The following is a 17,778-nucleotide window of genomic DNA, read 5'->3' on the forward strand; positions in this document are numbered from 1 at the left end:
TCATCAATAACATCTTTTTTTCATCTAAAGACATCAAATGATATATAAATAAGCCATTTTATGGGAGAAAATATTTGCAACATATAATCAACCAACAATTGTGATCCAGAATATATTCCTGTAATCGATAAGAAAAAGACAACCCGACAAAAATAATATGAACAGATGTTTCAGTTAAAGGGAAGCCTAAATACGCAATAACCAAATGAACACGTGTTCAACCTTAGGACTAACTAGCAGATTTGAAAATAAAACCACAATGAGAGACTGTTTTATACTCACTAGTTTTGGGGATCCTATAGAGTCACTCACTATGAGTCGGAATCAACTTGACAGCAACGGGGTTTTTTTGTTTTGTTTCTAGCTTTAGGGTACAGTACAAAGGAACCCTGATGGCACAGTGGTTAAAGTGCTCCGCTGCCAACCCAAAGGTCGGCAGTTTGAACTCAACAGCCACTCCACAGGAAAAAGATGTGGCAGTCAGCTTCCATAAAGGTTTATAGCTTGGACACCATATAAGGCAATTCTACTCTGTCCTCTAGGGTTGCTGTGAGTTGGAATTGGCAGTAGGTTTGCTTTTGGGTTTTAGTTTGGCAGAGTGTTAAGTCTGGAGAGGAAGTGAACGGATAGGAACTCTTTCGTGGGCCTTTGTGGGAATGTAAATTGGTACAGCCACTTGGGGAAACAGCTGAGCATTATCTGGTAGAGAGTGTCAGAGTGATAGGGTTGTTTGGGTTTTTAAAAACTGTACAAAGGATTCCCTTAGGATAACTTTCTTCCCTACTTTCTAGATAAGTAGTTTACAAAAAGAATCTCAGCTTAGTATTTTTATTTGTTTCTTAAGACCTTATTTAGCAGTAAAATATACACCAGCACACACAAAAATCAGTCTGGTTCGCTGCTGAGTTTCTTCAAGGTAGAGCAGTGCCTGGGGCATAGTAGGTACTTGATGTTTGTTGAACAGCCAACTGCAGTTGTACTTCATAAATGTTGTTCTGGTGTTTGAGTGTCACCTAAGTTGGAATGTAAAGGCATTTCACATATTTATTGATCAAAGACATTAACACAGGAGTTTATAGAGCCTAGATGATGAGTTGAAAACAAAAAAAGCAAACCCACTACAGTTGAGTCAATTCCCACTCGTCCTGACCCCATAGGACAGAGTAGAACTGCCTGTCCGGTTTCCAAGGCTGTAATCTTTATGGAAGCAGACTGCCACGTTTTTCTCCCATGGAGCGGCTAGTGGCTTCAAATCACCAACCTTTCAGTTAGCATTTGAGCACTTTAACCATTGCGCTGCAAGGGCTCCTCGATGGGTGGAATTTAGCCTTGCTTGTGTTGTAGTTGAAATGAGGGTGCAAGCTACCCAAAAGATGGCCGTAATCCTTTTGAGTTTATAGAGTGTAATTTATCAGTCGTTCAGTCTTCATCCCTGCTAAACCTTTGATATTTCATTAGGTGCTTGTAAGGAAAGTAGGAAAAAGAAACCATGTTTGTTCAGGATATTTTGTTCTGCCTAATATGTACTGCTTTCAAATTACAGCCAGTTGTTCGGGGAAGAAGATGCCGATCAAGAAGTGTCTCCCGACAGAGCTGACCCAGAAGCTGCCTGTGAGTGACGCGTTGGGGTGTGTTGTTTTGTCAGTGACTGAGGCCCTTCTTTTACTGGTTTAATATTGACAGCTTTAAGAGGGAAAACAAAGGTTGCTGGTAGACTGGAGACCCTGGGTGGTATAGACCGTTAATGTACTCGACTACTAACCAAAACGTTGGCGGTTTGAGTCTGCCCAGAGGCACCTCGGAAAAAAGGCCTGGTGATCTACTTCCAAAAAATCAGCCATTGAAAACTCCATGGAGCACAGGTCAGCTCTGACGTACACGGGGTCGCCCTGCGTCGTCATTAACTTGATGTCTGCTGGTTATCTCTTTACAAGCCAGATAAGGTTACACGCTTAATATGTGTCATTTAATTTTTAAAACAACGTTTTAAAAGATTAGCTCCATTTTACTGGTGAAGAAATCAAGGTACAGAAGAATTGAGTTCCTTAAGGTCAGACATCTGGTCTGTGGGTTGTTCCTGCTCTGGGTCCAGGTCTGTGACCTTCAGAAAATGAGACGGAAAAGATGCTGATGAGTGTGTTGTAATCCTTTCTACTGGAACTTAGAGTGTGTCACATATAGGTGACCTCCGTGAATGACCCTCCCAGAGGGTGGGTAAGAACTCAGTTTCATATTTATTGCAGTTAAAAATAAAATGTTGTTTATTTTGAAGGGGAACCAATGGAAGCTGAAGCGAGAGCATCTAATGAAGATGGTGACATTAAACGTGTTTCCACTAAGGAGTGGGCTAAGTCAACTGGGTATGACCCAGTCAAACTTTTTACCAAGGTTAGCTTTGCTTTGTTTGTAATTGTGGATAGTATTGTTTTCATTCTGTTTGTTTTATTTAGTTCTGTTTAGTTTTGTTTGTATACGAAACTGAGGTTAGCGTACTCTTTCTGTGTATATGCCAAATGCTGTCATGATACATTGATGAATGATGTCAAGATAAACAGGTTTTGAAGTTTCAGTAGCTATACCAAACTGGTCTATCATCTCTGTGGCAGATAAAATACAGACGTTTGCTTTATACCTTCTTTTCTTGGTCGTCTTTTCCTCTCACTTTCACTGAACTTCATTTTCATCATAACTGACCTCTGATTCCTGCTGCCGCTTGTCTTTACACATCTCTGTCTTGTTCTAGTCATTTCTCTTGGCGATTTGATTGACTCATTTTAAATCGGCCTTGAATCCCTAAGCCTCTTGTTCTTCTCTTGGCGGAATCCCTCTTCATCAGTGTGTATTACTGGCCTGCTGAATATTTTGAGTACTCTACCAGACTGTGTTAATTGGGACCACCTGACTGTTGCTTAGCCAGGTCCTCAGGCCGTATATGTCTTTTCATTTGTTCTGCCTTGACTCTAGCATGTTCCTCACAGCAGGTACGTGAAACTTCATCAGCTCGTGAAACTTCATCAGCTCGCCTTAAATTGCCTGATCTACTCTTACCACCCTCATGCTAAGCATGTGACCTTAAGGATACGTTAACAGGTTTCACCCCATTGAACATAATTAACCTGTTGAGAGAATGTTTTCTCTTCACTGCAGAATCTTTTACCTTTTCCATTTCTTTTGTTGGGGAGAAAAAAGTCTCTTTCAGTGAAGGCCAGCTCTTCAGCCTGGTGATGTGTGTGTGTGTGTGTGTGTGCGTGCGTGTGTGTGTGTGCGCGTGTGTGTGTGCATGCGTGCGTGCGCGCACGCGCGTCCTTGTGCCTTATTCTCCCAACAGCATTTTCTTTCTGGCCTGCATCTTGGATCTCTTCTTTCTTAGCTCCTTCTTTTTGCATTCAGACATACACGTGTCCCACTGTCCTGAACAAATGGCCTACTGCCTCCCCTCCCCCCCGCCCCCCAGCTTATGCTTAATCTCTTTTCTCAGTGGTAACGGATGTCACAGGCTGACTCTTAAACCTTTTGCATTTATTCCCTTATTACAGTCTTTTCCTTAAAAAATGATTACACTTGAAGATGCACCAAACTCTGTCATCGGACAGTGGTGATATTTTCCAAACTGGTCTTCCTAGCACCTGTTTCTGTTCCAACCTGAGCATCATTTGAATGTAGAGTAATCTGAAGTACAACTCCAGTCCGCTGATGAGCAGGTCCTTTTAAACAACTGCTATGTGCCAGGCACTGCTTTAAGTACAAGGAGCTCATGGTGAAGACAGAAGAAAGGGTCCCTGCTGTATAGGCTAACCTCATAGTCTAGTGGGGACGTCAAACACTGAACAAGTAATTTCGGATTCAGAGTTTATGACTTAAGTTCAGACGCAGTAGAACTCTTTAATAAGTAGACCTAGTTTAAGTGTTCAAGAGAGGCTTTTTAGAGGAGGTGGCATTTAAACCCAGGACTTGAAGGAATAAGGGTGGGAATGGGAGTGCAGGAAGTGTCAGGATGAAGAACAGGAATAATCACCCATTAAAGGGGAGTGGAGAGAGATGACTGGACAGGTAAGCAGAGGCCAGATCAGACAGGATTTTGTAGTCCACCTGACAAGTGTTACACCGGGACAGTGGAAGTCCATTGAAAGGTACTCAGTAGGATCACTGTCAGGGTGTGGAGGTTGTGCGCTGTACCACTCTAGGGAGTTACATCCGTATCATAACCAACGTGGAACTTGGCTCCCTGAGGTTGTGCAGTGCCAGAATAATCTGAACTACAACGCATTCCCGGTGGAGCACGGAGGGAAAGTAGACTCAACAGGACTTTGGACGTTTGAGGTGAGAGGAACAGTGAGGAACCAAGAATGATAGCTGGTTTCTTGGTGGACACCTGGACTTCTAGGTGCCATTCACTGAGATAGGTGAGGTGGGAAGCAGATATACATGTCGGGTGGGGTAGGAGAAGGTGATACATTCAGTTTTGAACATTTGAGATTTCTGTGGAACATTAAAGAGAAGGTGGTCAGTGGTTGGTAGAGATGCCTGGGCTAGGGAAATGATTGGGATTCATAGGTTTATAAGCCAAACCACATCAGTTGTCATAATTAATGGGAATGGGTGAGATTTATCAGGGAGAGAGTATAGAGTGAGAAGATGGTTCAGGACAGAATCCTGAGGGTGTGTTGATATTTCATACTTGGCTTTTCAGCCCAGCATTCAAGGCCCTCCATAAAATGCCTCCAGCTATATTTGTTACCCACTCCGCAAATCAGGGTGCTGTAACCCCATTTCATGTGTTATTTCTCCTTGAACCCTCATTCAGACAGATAGAATTTTAAATTTGTCTTCCCTTGAATCCTCATAGTATTCAAGGCTTTGTGTGATTTTCACACTGAATTGTATTCGAATTATTTGTGTATTTGGCTTGTTTTCTAAAGGGTCAGAGATGTTCAATAAATAATCATTGAATTGAGCATATTTTGGTAAAAATAGTTCTGATATGTTTTTATTTACCCAATAAGTATGCTAAATCAGCCAATAATAGAAAATGCAGGTAAGGAGAGTGAAAATATTGGTACCACCTGTAGTTCTAGCATGTTTTCATTTGCTGGTGTGTAGCAGTCTCTCAGCCTACATGTGGTAGTGTTGTTGTAATAATAACTTTTGTTATTTCTTGTGTGAGGGTTTTTTGCTCTTTTTGAGGAGGGGGTACATTTCGAAGATGATGGAGATACTTACGAAACCCTGTCATTGAGCACTTTACTTTTAGCATGTGTATGCCTTATTGGCATGAACCCATGGGCTTGGAGGTTTTGATAAGTGGTGTCTCTGGGCTCAGTAATTATATTCTTTTTTTTAATGTTTGTTGAAAATACATACAGCAGAACATATACCAGTTCTACAGTTTCTACACGTACAGTTCATTGTCATCGATTACATTCTTGAAGTTGTGCTTCTCTTCTTGTGGACTTGGCATTTGTGTGTTTATTTAGCCCTGATTTGTATGATTGTGGCTCAGACTGATCTTTGGCGCTTTAGGACTTTGGGGAGGCAACTTGGGGAGGGCAGAGGTAGTCAGCCCACTTGAGAGATTTCTCACCTGGCTTTCCCCAGGCATCTCTGTGTTTATCTGTTCTAAATACATGGGTCTGTGTACAATTTGCTTTTAAAGTAGGTTTAAACTTTTCTTTTGAAAACCTGTTAGCATAAAGCATGGGTCTTTAAAGTATACAGGTTTCACAGCATAATATTTATGATAAAACAGCATTGAATTTGTTATATTTTATCAGCATAGGGACTGTACCTTCATTGGGATTTACCTTTTTATTTTTTTTTTTAAGCTTTTTAAAGATGATATCAGGTATCTGTTGACCATGGACAAATTGTGGCGGAAAAGGAAGCCTCCAGTTCCCTTGGACTGGGCTGAGGTACAGAGTCAAGGTAAAGAAAGGGTACACTTTAGTCTTTGAGATACTTAGGCTGGAAATTACCACACCTAAAGGCCTTAAGTGGCCCTGTTATATCTTGAAAATGGTGTATGTTCATGGGAAGAAATTCAGACAATTCAAAGAAGCATGGAGAAGAAAAATGACTTTAAGTCCCATCACCTAGAGAAAGAGAAGTATTTTAGGGAACATTCTGGTAGTTCACTGCGCAGACACAGACAGTCCTGTATACACCTTCCGTAAGTGGAGTCCTACGATTTAATACTCTGACCCTGCTTTTTTCAGTCAGTATTATTTAACTGGTTCCTTATTGATTGACATTTAGTTGTTTCGGATTTTCAGTGAAATAGCTAAAGTGTTCTGACGCGTTCTACATGTGCATACATCACTGTGTTCTTCTGTGATTACCTCTTTAAGATTAATTTAGAAGCACATTTATCATTTTAAATATGAAAAACTACCACAATAGTGACTACAGTACTTAGCCCATTCCCTCTCCCCCCATTTTTGTCCCTCCTGTCTCTGAACTGTATTACATTTAATTCATGCACAGCATAGCCTCTGTTGGAATGTAAAGGGTCCCCCAGGAAACCTGGGTTGACAGTTTGGAGCAGTTGTGGACAATATGGGTTACTTAACTTCCTGGACCACTTTAAGTGTGGTTCTGATAGTGTCCACTTCATGAGTGTTATGTGCTGGGCATGATACTTCTGTACATCATATCCCTTGAGTCCCCCAGTAAACCTGTGAGGTGCACTTGGACCTTTTCCACCTCAATTTTAGCAGTTTTCTTGTACAGATACTTGTAGTGATGATTATTTTAATGGAATTTGTTTTGTTTTGTCAGTTTTTTTATTGGTCAGGTACTGAATTGTTAAATGCGACACAGTAAATGAATGATGTTTTAATAGTGAAATTTTTAATATTTCCATAGGTGAAGAAACCAATGCATCAGATCAACAAAATGAACCCCAGTTAGGTCTGAAAGACCAGCAGGTTCTAGATGTAAAGAGCTATGCAAGCCTTTTTTCAAAAAGCATTGAGACTTTGAGGGTTCACTTAGCCGAAAAAGGGGATGGAGCTGAGCTCATATGGGACAAGGTTCGTTTTGATAATGTGTGGCAATTATATAGTAAACATATATTTCTTCAACTGTAATACAAGCTAGAATTTTTTGGATATCATCTGTTCTACCCGATTTTGAGAAAATATGTTACATTTTGTTTGGCTGTTTTTCATCTCTCGTGATGCGAACTGTAGATGAATTCCAGCGATGCTGTAAAACCTCATTTTAGATTCTGGTCACGTGTGCGTGGTTAAATTATGCTGACTGGAGAAGTGTAAATTTATCGGAGTAAATGTGTCACCAACTTAAGAAGACAGACTCAGACTTCTTGTGTATGTTACATAGATTTGTTAATAGAACTTATGAGAAGCTAATAAAATTTTTGGAGACAGTTGCTCATTAGCCTAGTCTGACCTTGAAAGTATTAAAATTGTCTTTTTATAAAGCCAACCCTCTCAAGGCAAAAATAAGATGTGATTCTTGGAGCGGAAATAGTACTTTATAGTGTTTTGTAGTCAGATGTCATATTTTGAGATTTGTATGAGTTGATTTTGCTTAATTTTTATTGTGGTCGATATCTTTTGTGGCTGTAAGTGATTTGTCTGATAAAGGTTATATATTCCTACGAAGGTGAAGATTTGTCCTGGGCTTTAAAGGGAAAAGAATTTGGCCACTTTTGGAAACCTAAGATAGCAAGTGTGTGTGCAAATTTTAGAACTTGGTTGAATCAGACATCCAAAATGAAGCTAGTAAATTTAGATTCTTGTGGATTCTTCTAAACATAAGTTTGGGGTTTATGTTCTTTAAAGCATATTTTGTAAAAATATTTTCATTATTATTAGTAATTTGTGAAGTTGTCATCGTACATAAGGGCTAAATAAAGGACCCTCAGGACTGGGAATTGTTACCCTGTGTGAGTGATGGCTGTGATTAGCAAACTGCCTAGCGGGCGCTGTGTTGGGTACTTAGTCCTCACTACGACGGTATGAGACGTGGATATGATTTTTGCTGTTTAAGAGGTGAAAGAATTTTGGCTTCAGGGAGGCTATGACTGACTGACGGTTGCACAGCTTGCTCACAAGCATATATAAAAGAACCCACATCCAGTCAAGCTGTTTCTTCTGTACTGTGGTGCTTTTGAATTCCAGTCTAAGGTAGTATCTCTGTTCAGTGCAGGAAGCCTTGCTGAAATCTAATTAAAGAGACGAGGATATAGTTTTAGGAAGAATGCAAATAGTAAACGGAAAGTTTTAATGTGTGGCCGTATCTGAGAAACAGCATATATAGAAGGAAACTGGTGTACGTGGAGGGAGTTTGGAGAAGGGGGAGCCCAAAGGCAAGATTTCTGGGGAGGCATGTATCCGATTACTAGAAATGTATATTCTGCTGGTGACACAATGGTTAAGCGCTCAGCTGCTAACCAGGAGGCTGGTGGTTCGAATCCACCAGCCACTCCACGGGAGAAATCATCTGGTGAACTGTTTCTGTAAATATTATGGCCTGGGAAACCCTATAGGAAACCCTGGTGGCATAGTGGTTAAGTGCTACGGCTGAGAACCAAAGGGTTGGCAGTTCAGATCCGCCAGGCGCTCCTTGGAAACTCTAAGGGGCAGTTCTACTCTGGCCTATAGGGTCGCTATGAGTCGGAATCGAATCGACGGCACTGGGTGGGTGGTGTGGTGTGGGAAACCCTATGGGGCAGTTCTAATCAGTCACAAAGGATTGCCGTGAGTCACAGTCGACTCAGTGGCACACAACAACATATTCTGCTGCTCAGCTGGAGTAGTCCAGGCTTTTATGAGGCTTTAGTGAAATAGCTTTCTCAGAACAATCTCTGCCTCCTTGCTTGGATTCTGTGTGTGTCAGGCAACCTTCTCATTACCGACTGATACCCAGGAGAGCGTTGCCATTGTCAGTGAGTGGAATTGGTCTCTCATGCGTTTGCTTAAGCAGGAGTGATTTCTTGGAAGCCTGATGGCTCTTGGTGCTCTTGTCAACCTGCATTTCTGGGTCAGAGAAGCTGCTGGTGAGACCCTGCCCTACTCATTAAGCCTTACTCTAAGCCCAGCCTGACCCGCCTCTCCTTCAAGCCCTTCCCTTGTTCTGGTTGACTGTGTGTGATGTTACAAGCATGTGAAAGTATTCTGAAAGTTAAGGCTTTGTCAGAGTAGTAAATCTGTGGGAAGACTTGTTCAGTTGTTGATATTATTGGCAGGATGACCCGTCTGCGATGGATTTTGTCACCTCTGCCGCAAACCTCAGAATGCATATTTTCAGTATGAATATGAAGAGCAGATTTGATATAAAATGTAAGTTATTTTATATTTGAATCTTTATCATCCAGACTTCAGAGTTGCTTTTCCTTTTTTAAGAACTAAACATGTTCACCTTCCCCAGCAATGGCAGGGAACATCATTCCTGCAGTCGCCACAACGAATGCAGTGATCGCTGGGCTGATAGTACTAGAAGGGCTGAAGATCCTCGCAGGGAAAATAGACCAATGTAGGGCGGTGAGTATTCTGTTGGCGTTTTTTTTTTTCCAACCTCTTTTTTAAAGGAAGTTATAAAAAGCACTTTAAATAGACAATTTTCAGTATTCAAACAATAAAATTGGCTTAAAGCAATGGAAAAGTAATTTTTCCAGTTATCCTGTGAGTGCATGTTTAGCGCTAAGCCGTGTAGAAATAACCACAGAAGGGAAAGCACACTTGCTTCTCTTAGGTTTGTCTGGTCAATGGAAGCAGGAGTTGGTTCGCCTCTCATATTCCCAGTTTCACTGAGTTCTTGGATGAACTCATGCTCTGGATCCTTACATTAGGAAGTCCCCTCCCCCCTGGTGGCATAGTGGTTAAGAGCTACGGCTGCTAACCAAAGGGTTGGCAGTTTGAATCTACCAGGTGCTCCTTGGAAACTCTATGGGGTAGTTCTTCTCTGTCCTATAGGGTCACTATGAGTCAGAATCAACTTGACGGCGCTGGGTTTTGTTTTTGTTCTTCCCCCACAATTGTTTTTCAATTATAAGAGTTCTCTATGGTTTTTAAGTTTTGCTTGGTCATTTTATAGTCTCTCCTGTTTTATTTTAAAATTATATTCTTTAGTAAATGTTAATATCTGAAATCTTTATAGGTGAGTCTGCTGTCGTTTCTGCTCTCTCTCTCATGGTGACTTGTTTACTTGTGTGTTATGTAGTTTATGGTTTTTTGTTTTTTTTTTTTACTGAATTAGTGTTTGTTAGAATTGTATCTGTGGTAATTCTTTAAGGATCCATCGAAGTGTTTAAGGTGTGTTTCTTCAAAGAGGATTTGTGTTTACATCCGGGTGCCTTGGGTACTGTCAATCTGGGACCACTTTTAAATTCTCTACTTTATGTTTTTTAACCCATATTACTTATACAGGTTTGTTGTCTGAATATATATATGTGTGTATATATATATAAATACATGTGTGTGTGTTCAGACAGCAAATCTGCACGAGAGCTATCTCACTGTAATGAATTCTAAGAAGACATTTCTCCTCTCCTCTGAGCATCGAAGTACAGTTTTTGTTGCTATTTCTTTCTGTGGCGAAGATATTTTTCTTCTCTTCTCCATTCTCCTCCCCTTCCAAGTCCTTGCTTTATGTAAGGGTCTCCTGTTGTCTTAGTTACCTAGTGCTGCTATAACAGAAATACCACAATTAGATGATTTAATAGACAAATTTATTTTCTCATAACTTAGGAGGCTAGAAGTCTGAATTCAGTACACTGGCTCTAGGGGAAGGCTTTTTCTCTCTGCCAGCTCTAGGGGGAAGGTCATTGTCTCTTTTCAGCTTCTGTCCTAGGTTCCTTGGCCATCTTCATGTGGCAGGGCATCTCTCTTCCCCATTTGTGCTGCCCTGCTTCTGTGCTTAATCTGCTCTTTTTGTATCTCGAAAGTAATTGTCCTAAGACATACTTACAGCTCATTAACACAAAAAAGAAAACCCCATTCCAAAATGGGATTACATCCACAGGTATAAGGGTAAAGATTTACAACACATAATTTTGGGGGGCACAATTCAATCCGTAACATTTATTATAAGAGTTCATAAAGGGCTAGGTTTTAACTTTTAAGACTAGAGCAACTCTGGAGTCTTGCCTCCATTCTATATTAAACTTGAGTGTCTGAAGGTAATTTGCTTTCTTACCAAGTCAGCAATGCAAAAAAAACTTCCTTAGGGAAACAGTTCATTTACAATAGCATCTAAGAGAGTAAAATACCTAGGGATAAATTTAAGCAGGGATGTAAAGGACTTACACAATGAAAACTATAAAACACTGGTGAGAGAGATTAAGGAAGATTTGAATGGAAAGATGTTCCATGTTCATGGATTGGAAGACTTAATACTGTTAAGATGTCAGTACTATCCAAAGCAATATATAGATTCAACGCAGTCCCGATCAAAATTCCAACAGCCTTTACAGAAATGGGAAAACCAATCTTCAACTTTCTGTGGAATGGCAAGGGTCCCCAAATAGCTAAAACAAAGTTAAATGAGAAGAACAAAGTTGGATGACTCACACTTCCTAATATTCCAACATATTATGCAGCTATAGTGATCAAGACTGCCTGATGCTGGTTTAACATTAGACAAGCAGACCAATGCAATAGAATGGAGAGTCCAGAAGCAAACCCACACATCTGTGGTCAAGTGATTTTTGACAAGGATGCTAAGTCCATTCAACGGGGAAAGATGAGTCTCCTCAATAAACGGTGTTGGGAAAACTGGATTTCCACATGAAAAAAAATGAAGCAGGATCCATGCCTCACACCACACGTAGAAACACATTAAAAATGAATTAAGGACCCAAATGTGCAACCTAAAACCATAAAATTCTTAGAAGAAAATGTAGAGGCAACACTGTCAGGCTTAGCTTTTAACAGTGGATTATCTAATATAACAAAAGCACAAACAGACAAATAAATGAGACCTCATAAAAATTGAAAAATTTGTTCATCCAAAGACTTAAACAAAAAAGTGAAAAGACAAGCTATGAACTAGGAGAATATCTTGGGAAACCACATATCCAGTAAGACTCTAATAACCAAAACTGGAACAATTTAACAAAGACAGATAAAACCTAATCATAAAATGGGCAAAGAATTTGAACAGACATTTCATCAGAGAAGACATTCAGGTGCCCGCTGAACACATCAAAAGACGCTTAACATCGTTAGCCATCATAAAGATGCAAATCAAAACCACCACGAGATACCATTTCACTGCAAACAAAATAATGAGTGTTGGTAAGAATGTGGGGAAATTGGAACCCTTATTTATCCATTGCTGTTGGGAATACAAAAGGGTACAGTTATTGTGGAAAACAGTATAGTGGTTTCTGAAAAAACTAAAACTCCCAAACCCATTGCTTTTGAGTCGATTCAGGCTCATAACGACCCTATAGGACAGAGTAGAACTGCCCCATAGGATTTCCAATGCTGTCATCTTGATGGAACTAGACCACCACATCTTTCTTCTGTGGAGCTGCTAGTGGGTTCAAACCACCAACCTTTTGGTTAGCAGCCAAAGTCTTAACCACTGCACCACCAGTTCTAGAACTACCATATGACCTGGCGTAATAGGTATATACCCAAAAGACTTGAAAGCAGAGACTTGACAAGAGTGTCAGGAGAAGCTTGTGCACCAGTGTTCATTGCAGCACTATTCGTAATAGCCCCAAGGTGTAAAAATACAGCGCAGTACTACTCAGCCAGGAAAAGTGATGTCTTTGTTGTTATTGTTGAGAATATACACAGCAAAATATACAACAGTTCAACCATTTCTGCATGAACAATTTAGTGACATTGATAACATCGTTTGAATTCTCACCCTCCTTTTCTGAGTTGTCCCTCCCTTATTTACATAAACTTTATGTCAGTTTGATCCCATATCGATAGTTCTTAAAAGAGCATATTGCTCAAGGCTGACTTTTTAATTTTTTTACTACTAAGCGAAACTGTTGTTTGGTTTTAAAAAGACTTCAGGGAATATTTTTGGTTCAAGGTTTAAAGATTATCTCAGGGCAGTAGTTAACAGGTACATCCACCCTCCGTGGCTCTAAATCTAGAGGCTATGAGAATTTGAAATTAGGTTCTGCATATTCCCCCTTTTGATCAAGATCCTTCTGTGGAATCTTTGATCAAAATGTTCAGTAATGGTAGCCGGGCAGCATCTAGTTCTTCTGATCTCATGGCAAAGGAGGCAGTTGTTTGTGGAGGTAATTAGCCACGCATTTCATTTCCTCCTACTATACCTGGCTCTCCTTCTTCCTCTGTTACTCCCGATGAATAGAGACCAATTGTGACTTAGATGGCCACTTGCAAGCTTTTAAGACCCAGACACTATGCAACGAACTCAGAGGTGGAACAGAAGCACTAAACACATTATTAATAGGCCAGTTACCTGGGATGTCCCATGAGGTGTTTTGTTGTACATAAGCAGGCTCAACAGCCACTCTCTTTGTGTGTGTGTGTGTGTGTTTGTCATCGTAAATATGTTTTATCACACAACTTTTGCCAATTCAGCTTGTTAACAAGTGTAGAACTTACTGACAGCCATTACAGTAGTTGGCTGTGCAAACCTACCCTGATTAGTGTAATTTTTTTCATCACTGTTAACCCCCTTCCTTCCTCCCTCCCACCCCTGGTAATCACTAATAAACTTTGGTCTGTATGTGTACATTTGCCTTTTCTTGTCTTTTTATATGTATGAGGTCATATTTGTCCTTTTGTGACGGACTTAGTTTACTCAGCATAATATCTTCCAGCTCCATTCATACTGTAATGTTTATCAAGACTTATTTCTCCTGCTGGCTGAGTAGTATTCCATTGTATGTATGTACCACGTTTTGTTTATCCATTCGTCTGTTGGTGGACATTTAGGTTGTTTCCACTTTAGACTGTTGTCTTTTTAAGTCTCTGCTTTCAAATCTTTCGGGTATATGCCTCGAAGTGGAATCGCAGGGTCATATGGAGTTTTTTAGTTTTGAGTTTATGGTAGTTCTATTTTTTAGTTTTTTTTAGAAACCGACACACTGTTTTCCACAACAACTGTACCATTTTGCATTCCCACCAGCAATGGATAACGGGTCCGGAAGTGAAGTCTTTATATATGCTGTAATGTGGGTGGAGCTTGAAGACACTATGCTGAGTTACAGACAAGCCCGTCACAAAAGGGCAGATATTATACGGCCTTTCTTATATAAAAAGACAAAAAAAAGGCAAATGTATAGAGACGTGGTTACTGGGGAGGGGGGAATATTGCTTACGCAGTACTGAGTTTCAGTTTATGGTAATGGGAAGATCTCATTGATTGAGGGTAGGGTTACACAACCGATGATTTTGAGTGCTGTCAGTAAGTCGTATACCTGTAGAAACGTGAGTTGGCACAAGTCGAGTGATAGACATACTTATGACAATGACCCCAAAAAAGAAGTAGCTGCTGAGGCTGCTTCTGTGCATCCATATACCTCGTGGGATTAGGTTTCTTGGTTTGGAGGATTAGGGTTGCTTCATGGGACATCCCAGTTAATTGGCCTAATAACATGTTTAGGTGCTTCTGTTCTGCCTCCTAGTTCTTTGCGTAGTGCCTGGGATCTTAAAAGCTTGCAAGCAGCCATCCAAGGCACAACAGTTGGTCTGTATTCACCTGGAGCAACAGAGGAAGGAGGAGAGTCAGGAATAGGAGGCAGAAATGGAATGTGTGGCTAATCGCGTCCATGAACAACTGCCTCCTTTGCCTTGAGACCAGAAGTGGATGGTGCCCAGCTACCACTACTGAACATTTTGAGCACAGATTCTATTGAAGAATCAAAAGGGGGAAATATGCAGACCTGAATTTCAAATTCTTGTAGATTTCAGGCTTTCTGGAGCCATGGAGGCTGGATGAACCCCTGAAACTGTTGCCCTGTGTACTCTTTAAACCTTAAACCAAAAATATCCCCTGAAGTCTTTAAAACCAAACAGTAGTTTAGCATAACTGGTTAAAAAAAAAAAAAGAAGTCTGCCTTAAGCATTATGCTCCTTTAAGAACTATCTGTATGGAGTCAAATTGACAACAGCAGCTGGGAAGATTAGACAGGAACCTTAGGGGCAGTGAGGTTGTTAATGGAGGAGGAACAACTCAGAAAAGGATGAGAATGGCTGCACAACTAGGAGGATGTAATCAGTGTCACCGAACTGAACATGCACGGATCGTTGAATTAGATATTTTGCTGTGTATATTCTCAACAACAAGAAAATAAATTTTTCTTTTTAATTTTCCAATAAATTTTGTAGTCACTATCTTCAGCTGTTTTCAGAGGGAAGTGGGGTGGAGTGGAGGTGTGGTAAGGTCTTTTTTTACTATAATGTTGAGATAAAAGGACCCATTCATTTACTTCCTGGAATTTCTTTTTTAAAAAACCTAGTCTGTAGTGGTACACTTTTGTTTTGTTTTTCTTGAAATTTTAGGTTAAAGGAGTGCAGAAAAATTTTGCCAGTCTGCCATTTTGACTCAGTTTGTGTGTTAATTTATTTTGCATGTCATTATTTTTAATTTCCAAGAGTTTCTGTTTTTCATTACTGTCATTTCATAGCAGCCTGAACTCATCCTGTAGCTGTGTTATCCCTTGGAGCACACAGACATGGCTTGTTTCAGACTAAAGAGTCTATTTCCTGTAATGTCCTTCTGGTTTCTTTGCCTGGTCAGTTCCGTCTCTGTCTTGGGCTGTTACGGATTCTCGTTATCTGGATTTCATTTGTTTATAAATTAATATTAGAATGGATTAATAGAGCTAGCTTGAGTAGTAATAGTGTTAGTAATTGTTTTCATCACTGTTGATTTCCTGGCATACTTCCAGTGAAGGCCAAGATCAAATAAATCCTTCTGTACTTCCTTCATTGTACCCACTTAGCCTGTCCAGTTTTTTTTTTTTTTTTTTCAGACCTACCATGCTACTAGTATTCCCTGTAGAGATTGGCTCCAGGTGGGCTTCTCTCAAGATACCCCTTTGGGCTTGAAGGAGTCTGTGGGGCCCTCCCCTTAGAATTAAATCACCTTAGCAGGTAACACCACATGGAAGTCGTGGGATGAGGATTTGTATATCAGCCTCCAATGTTCTCATGACATTTGTTCCATCTTTTTTTTTTAACAGCTTCACTGAAATGTTGTTCACATACCATAAACGCACCCATTTAAAGTAGTAGCTTTAGTATAGTTACAGAATTGTGCAGCCATTGCCCTGGTCAATTTTAGAACATTTTTGTTATCCTAAAAAGAAACTCTGCATACCTTAGCTACCACCCCCAGCGCTAGATAACCACTAATCTGCTCTGTCTGTAGAGATTTGCCCCTTCTGAACGTTTCCTATAAATAGAATCATACAGTATGGGCTCCTTTGTGATCATATTGAACCTTGCTAGTATTCTTCAAACTTCGTAGTGTTGGGGCCTTCCTTAATTTCATTGGAAGTAGAGGGTTTTTTAACTGCCTTGACTCACATATTTTTGTTTGGGTATCAGGGAAATGGTAAATAGGCACTTATAGTACCAGAAACACATTATTTCTTTCCTAATTATGTAAATGTTAACATCATAGAAAATTTAAAAAGGTAGTCACATTGATTCTAGGCATTTGTGAAGGCATTGTCATTAGCTTGTCTGGTCAAGAGGTCTGCTTAAAATTGATAAAGGGAAGACTATCCAGAAGCTGATTTTCTGATGGCACCAGAAACTAGTATGACTGGGCCCTTACTCTTGCCAGATCAGACTGCAAACGAGCCTGGAGTCATTGATACAAGGGGATCTTTTCAATAAACCCAGCCTTTTTCAACAGCTGATATGAAACAAAGGTTGAAAGATTGGCCTCTTAAGAAGGTCATGATTTTCCTTATCCTTCCTGCCATCTGGGAAGGAATATTGAAGTCTTTTTTTTTTTTTTTTAATTGGATGTACAATTAACAAGATTTTTGATCAAATGGTTTATAAAATTGTAACTCATGTTTCTGATTTTTGCTTGTGTTTTTGTCTCCTCCAAAGATTTTTTTGAATAAACAACCAAACCCAAGGAAGAAGCTCCTTGTGCCTTGTGCACTGGATCCTCCCAACCCCAATTGTTACGTATGTGCCAGCAAGCCAGAGGTGACTGTACGGCTGAACGTCCATAAAGTGACTGTGCTCACGTTACAAGATAAGGTAAACTGTGGGACTGCACACGGTTCTCCGTTTCCCTTCTTTCAAGTTCCTTTTTTCCTTTTACAGTGTTACTGTGTTAAAAACTCAATGCCACATATTTACTCTGAAAGACTGTGACTACTGTCGTTGCTTTACCATCGGAATTCCTGCTGGCTTTTCTGTGCGTGGTTCCAGAATATGTGCCTCATACAAAAAAAAGGAATAGGTGTATTTGGCTGAATCTGTACTGTAGGTGGTACAGGTGAATCTCATAGTATCATGGCCAGCAGAAGGAAGGTATCTTTGCTCTTTGTTTCTGGATAGTGGATCTGTTCTGTTATTTGGGGACCAGACAAGAGGTATCCTTGAATGGTGTGGAGGTGGTCCTGGCTGTGTGGGAGTGAGCTAACAAGTTTTGCATGCAGTGTGAATACTTAGATGACGAGGCTCTACATTGCCAGCAGAGCAAAATCCCAATTTCTGGTTTGTATTAAAGTACACGTGTAAATGGCAGGCTATGGGGTGTCTGGATGATGGACAGCCCCCACCACCACCAAATTAAGGGACTCTTGTCAGTCCTTCCTGAAGGTACCTCCTGAGGTGGGAGGAGTAGATC

General features: G+C 40.3%; 1 protein-coding gene across 2 annotated transcripts in view; it reads left to right on the forward strand.

Moving 5' to 3' along the window:
* The window catches only part of UBA2 (ubiquitin like modifier activating enzyme 2), a 43,770-nt gene that overhangs the window by 17,295 nt on the left and 8,697 nt on the right, over positions 1 to 17,778 (forward strand). Inside the window, exons 7-13 of one of the 2 annotated variants that reach the window (XM_049863707.1) lie at positions 1,544 to 1,611; positions 2,273 to 2,388; positions 5,823 to 5,922; positions 6,862 to 7,028; positions 9,209 to 9,302; positions 9,391 to 9,503; positions 17,028 to 17,183. In XM_049863707.1, coding sequence (XP_049719664.1) covers positions 1,544 to 1,611; positions 2,273 to 2,388; positions 5,823 to 5,922; positions 6,862 to 7,028; positions 9,209 to 9,302; positions 9,391 to 9,503; positions 17,028 to 17,183 — 814 coding nt within the window. The remainder of the gene's footprint in view (positions 1 to 1,543; positions 1,612 to 2,272; positions 2,389 to 5,822; positions 5,923 to 6,861; positions 7,029 to 9,208; positions 9,303 to 9,390; positions 9,504 to 17,027; positions 17,184 to 17,778) is intronic. The other variant, XM_049863708.1, reaches the window with a different exon arrangement.

The sequence above is a fragment of the Elephas maximus genome, chromosome 21, assembly GCF_024166365.1.
Source record: "Elephas maximus indicus isolate mEleMax1 chromosome 21, mEleMax1 primary haplotype, whole genome shotgun sequence".
Lineage (NCBI taxonomy): Eukaryota > Metazoa > Chordata > Mammalia > Proboscidea > Elephantidae > Elephas > Elephas maximus.